This window comes from Clupea harengus, chromosome 2 (assembly GCF_900700415.2).
Source record: "Clupea harengus chromosome 2, Ch_v2.0.2, whole genome shotgun sequence".
Classification (NCBI taxonomy): Eukaryota; Metazoa; Chordata; class Actinopteri; order Clupeiformes; family Clupeidae; genus Clupea; species Clupea harengus.
In genome coordinates this window covers 13,796,065-13,801,387 of record NC_045153.1, presented here as the reverse complement: position 1 = coordinate 13,801,387, position 5,323 = coordinate 13,796,065, and the positions used below count along the sequence as shown (strand labels likewise).

Sequence of the window (5,323 nt, the reverse complement as noted above, 5' to 3'; positions counted from 1 at the left end):
AGGACCATATATGTACAATACAGGAAGGACAATTGCAGAGAGAGATAGAAAAGGGGGAGAGAGAGACTGAAAGAGAGAGAGAGAGAGAGAGAGAGAGAGAGAATACGAGTAGGATAAAAGAGGACAATGCAGTCAATGATAATACAAGTCAGTGACAATAAAAAAAAAACACTGAGTTTACAATGATGAGAAAATAAGGGCTCTAGGTACTTTGGCGGAAAAAATAAAAAAATTAAAATTTTTCTGAGGCAACGTTGGTTGTTAAGGCTCTACTTTAGCTGTGCTCTTTTAGTATGCACTAACACACAACCGAGTTCATTAGGGACAAGGTACACAGGGGGGTGGAGGGGAAGTGGGTGGAGGGGGTGGGTGGGAGGGGTTGAGGATGCTATCTGGAGTCCTCCGGTTCCGATTTGATGGTCTTTTTCTCTGAAAGGTTGAGCGCGTGTGGAGAATGGGCTGTGCCATTACCGTTCTCTGGAAGCAGAAACACAGAGGGTCATGACATGAGGATGGTGGACATGAACATGGCAGTGTGTGAGTGTGAGTGTGAGTGTGTGTGTGTGTGTGTGTGTGTGTGAGTGTGTGAGAGAGAGAGTGAGAGACAGAGACAGAGACAGAGACAGAGACAGAGACAGAGAGAGACAGAGAGCTAGAGACAGAGAGACAGAGACAGACACTGAGAGAGAGACAGGGAGAGAGAAAGACAGAGAGGGACTAACCTGTGGCAGCTGTTTTGCTCTCTGTGTTGGCGTGATGTCTCTTCAGCTCATTGGCCAGCTGCTTGCCCAATGGCGTCTCACCCTCGGCCCTCTGGCTGGCTACCCGCAGATTCAGTGGCCTCTCGCCTACACACACACACACACACACACACACACACACGAAGGTCAGTAACCCACACAGTAAAAAAACACACTACCACGTACACATTTACACATGGCACTAGCCATCGCTTACACAGCAAGATGTCTCTGAAATTTTCGGTTGATTCCACCGCCTGCCTACATCAACACTCAAGGCCAAATATGGCGCTACGCCTCGTAAACACACATAAACAAACAGGCGCATTCTCCCTGGCCTTCTTCCTCCTCCGCTGGAGAGAGAGAGAGAGAGGGGCGCACGCGTTCGCATTAACCTGCGTCGTCTCCTTCTCAACCCTGTGATCTAATGCAAGGGCCATTGTGCTCCGAGCTCAAGAGGGAGAGAGGACGGCGGCCATGACTAATGTCTTTCATTTTCTCGCTTGCTCGTTCTCTCTTCTTTTTTTTGGGTGTGAGAGAGAAGAAGAAGAAAAAACACAGTAAATACACACTCAATGCTTTTTAATTGCCCACGGTACTGATTCATTTCAGAGGGAGAGAGAGGGAGGGAGAGGGAGAGAGAGGGAGGGGGTGAACAAGAGAGAGAGAGGGAGAGAAAGAGAGAGAAGGAGAGAGAAAACAGATTGCAAGAAAAGAGAGAGAGAGATAGAGAGAGAGGGGTGAACAAGAGAGAGAGAGGGAGGGAGGGCGAAATGGAAAGAGAGGCCAAGAGAGGGAGAGAAAGAGAGAGAAAGAGTGAGGTAGTCAGGCCAAGGCCACTCAGCTCGAGTAAACAGGCCGTGTGTAGGCCTGTCTCCCACTCACAAGCTGCACCAGGATGTGAGGGGTCATTAAGAGATGGGGGGTGGGGGGGGGTATGTGTGTGTGTGTGTGTGTGTGTGTCTCTGTGTGTGTGAGTGTGTGTCTGTGTGGTGTGTGTGTGTGTGTGTGTGTGTGTCCGTGTGGGGGGCGTGCTAATGGGTAAGAGGCTGAGCTGAAAACTGCTGTTGGAACACAGAACACCAAGAAGAAAACAAGCGCAGTAGAACCACTTGTCTCTTGCCAGAGGCCTCCTGGTAGGCACTGTGGTAGGGGCCTGTTGGCTAAATTGGGAACACTGCTCTGGCTAAATTAAGCTGAAGGATCAAGATAGACCTTGAGTCAGAATAAAAATTCTGAAAAAGAATATTGTGTGCTGTAGAACCAAATTCCAAAGGGAATAGGGCCATGATGAGACCCCAGAATATAAATTAAAGTTCAAATGACCGAAGGACATGCAGTATATCTCTAAATGTGGGGTTCTCAATCTAGCCCCTACTCCATCTTTCCCTTTCTGAACTCATGAGGCATTTACATGGCTTAGCTGGACATACCCTTTTACCTGGGCATACCTGGCCTAACTGGACATACCCTTTTACCTGGGCATACCTGGCCTAACTGGACATACCCTTTTACCTGGGCATACCTGGCCTAACTGGACATACCCTTTTACCTGGGCATACCTGGCTTAACTGGACATACCCTTTTACCTGGGTATTCCTGAACATACCTGACCTGATTTCTATCAGGTGATCAGGAGATGGCAGGTTTTAAGTGCAGAGGGGTTCTAGGAGCAAGCCTACTTTAAGGAACCACCCATGAGTGCATCTCACAACAGGTAAAACACCCTACTCAGGCTCCTAGAGCGAGGGACGAGAAAGATGACACGCTAACCAGAGAGGCCTCGCTGAGCCTGGAAATTCCCTTCTCAGCTCAGCACAGTGCCTGCTGTGTGCGCGTGCAGGTCTCTGGGCCTCGACCACATGAAAGCAGCCCAAAGTGGAGCAGAGAACTGGAGCAGTCACTGCAGAGGCAGCGCTGTTTGGGCCTGAACAGCCACCGTCTTCCATCGGGGGCAAATGGCAGAGAAGGTTTCGGGAAATTTAAGCATCAATTGGGACATGGAGACGTAAGATGTGCAAGGGCAGCAGAACGCAACTCTCGGTTCCCTCATTCATTTTTCTCTCCCTCTCTCTCTCTTTCTCTCTCTCACTCTCTCTCTCTCTCTCTCATGCACCCATTCTCCATCCACTTCTCTCATCTTTCCCCTCTCTGTTTTATCTCTTTACTGCTTTTATCTCTCCTTTTTTCTTTTTATACTCTTTTATTTTTGCTTTTCTCTCTCTCCCAGATGAATCACTCTCTCTCCCCTCTTTATTTCCTCACCTGAGCTTTCTGCCTCTACATATGCACCTTTCCCTTCTTTCTCTGCTTCTCTCTTGCCATCTCCCCCTCTATCTATCTCGCTCTCTTTCTCTCTTTTTCCATCTCTCTCTCACTCTGTATCTCTCCCATTTCTCTCCATCCCCACTCCTTTTTATGTATTTTTCTTTCTCTCTTTTACCCTCTTCTCTCTCTCTCTCTCTCTCTCTCCTTCTCTCTTCTCTCTCCCTCTCTCTCTCTCTCCTCTCGTCTGGTTTCCCTCCCACCCACAGCTGACAGATGAGTCCCAGAAATGAAAGTGCAGCTCAGAAGATGTAAAAAAGAAACCACCAGACGAGCCCTCCTGCAGCAGGTGAGGCCCACCAGCTAACTGATAAATGCGTTATACTTTCTGGCTTAGCTACACACACACACACACACACACACACACATACACACACACACTCATAAGCGTGCACACACACAGACACATTTGCACACAGACACACACACACACGTGCCCACAGACACTTACATACACAGACACTCATGCATACACAGACACTCATGCATACACACACTCTCTCTATCTCTCTCTCTCTCTCTCTCTGACACACACACACGTACGCACACAACACCAAGGAAACCACGGATGGCTGGGCTGAGGAGAATTTCACATAAAAAGCAACACCATCACCACATAAAGAAAACAACACCATCACCACATAAAGGTTTCTCCTTCTCTCGACTCAAAGATCACCATCATACAGCACCACACCAGCCAACCCAGCCTCTGAACAACCCACAGACCTGGGACAGAGATCCATTATGAGCTTCCAGAACCACAGGATCTTTATGGGCTCTTTATATCGTAAGGTTCTGGAACAACAGCTCGGTAAATGGGCCTGGCTATGATACCCATCATATCCCTCATTTAGCTTGTTCAGAACCTCTTGACTTGAGTTGGAAAGCACACACCAGCCCTGATGATCTCAGTCATCACTGAGACTTACATTTACAGACATCTACATTCACTGATACGTAACAGAACTGTGATCCTATGACACCTACCGTAAAGGTAAGGTATACATTTGATGTGTGCCCTTCGGAAGAGTAAACCAATGACCTTTGGTGTTATTAGCACCCTCCTTAACCAGTTACAGTAACTCATTGCTCGGACCTCTGCCTGTTCATTTCCTCATTTGTGCATTTAGAAGCTCTTGCACTGCAGCCGAGGAGGAAGTCACACAACATTTCTCATAATCTCCGGCATCACTAGTGAGCGCCTTACACTATATCTACATGTATGCGTTCAGCAATTTACACTTTAATCCTAAGTGATTTACAGTACCGCTGACCGCTCCCGATGTGCAGGTTGCAGAGTACAGACTTACAGAGTAGCCTCTGCCATCGGTGTGTGAATGGTAAATGGACTGCATTTATATGCCGCTTTTCGACTCATAGAGGACTCAAAGCGCGTTACAGATGAATGCCTTTACCCATCTACCCGTTCACACACCGATGGCAGAGGCTACTCTGTAAGTTGCCAACCTGCACATCGGGAGCGGTTGGGGGGATCAGTGTCTTGCTCAAGGACACTTCGACACTTGGTGAGGAGGAGTTATATCAAGATGCATCATGGGGACTGAGACTCGTGACCTTGGTGTCATTAGCACACCTGAGCCACAGGTATCCAGCCTTACCTGTCTGCTCTGCGCTCTTGTCGGCGGCGGCGACCCCGTTGGTGGCCTGTCGGTCGGCGGCGTGCTTGAAGGCGGCGGCGGGGATCCTCCAGTCCAGCGCCTGCAGGCGGTCTTGAGCGGCCGCGTCGTGCAGGATCTCCATCTGCTTTGCCACCAGTCGCTCCAGCTGTATCTGAAAGTGGGGAAGAGAGCGAGAGAATGGTGAGGTCAGATAGGTCTGTACGCACACAGGAACCTCTCTGAGAGTGGAGGAGAAGGAGAGAGGAAGAGGGAGGACACTGAGGGATTCAATTCAATTCAATTTTATTTATATAGCGCCAAAACGATAAAATTGTCTCAAGGCGCTTTACCGAGCCCAGGGCCTGAACCCCCCTTAGAGTAAACACAATGGCGACAGGGATATTGACCCATATGTTAACACACACACACTTGAAGTAAATACATAGTAAACATGCATGTGCACAAAATAACACATGTTTGTCTATTCATATGGTCATAAAAGGACTCTTGCATCGTTAACACACTCACGCACATACAGTATGGAACTCACAAACACACATAAGCCGAGCAGAGAGACATATTCACGCGTAGGCGACACACACATCTGGATCTGACTCAAACAGATACACAAGGACACGC

The 5,323-nt window shown here is 48.5% G+C and overlaps 1 protein-coding gene across 2 annotated transcripts in view; it reads right to left on the bottom strand.

Moving 5' to 3' along the window:
* Positions 1 to 366: 366 nt before the first annotated feature.
* nab1b (NGFI-A binding protein 1b (EGR1 binding protein 1)) overlaps positions 367 to 5,323 on the bottom strand; it is a 19,889-nt gene continuing 14,932 nt past the window's right edge. For both annotated transcript variants that reach the window (XM_031583458.2, XM_012842286.3), the window contains exons 6-8: positions 4,685 to 4,856; positions 723 to 848; positions 367 to 477 (exon numbers count right to left, since the gene is read on the bottom strand). In XM_031583458.2, the coding sequence (XP_031439318.1) occupies positions 389 to 477; positions 723 to 848; positions 4,685 to 4,856 (387 nt within the window). In that variant the 3' untranslated portion in view covers positions 367 to 388. The remainder of the gene's footprint in view (positions 478 to 722; positions 849 to 4,684; positions 4,857 to 5,323) is intronic.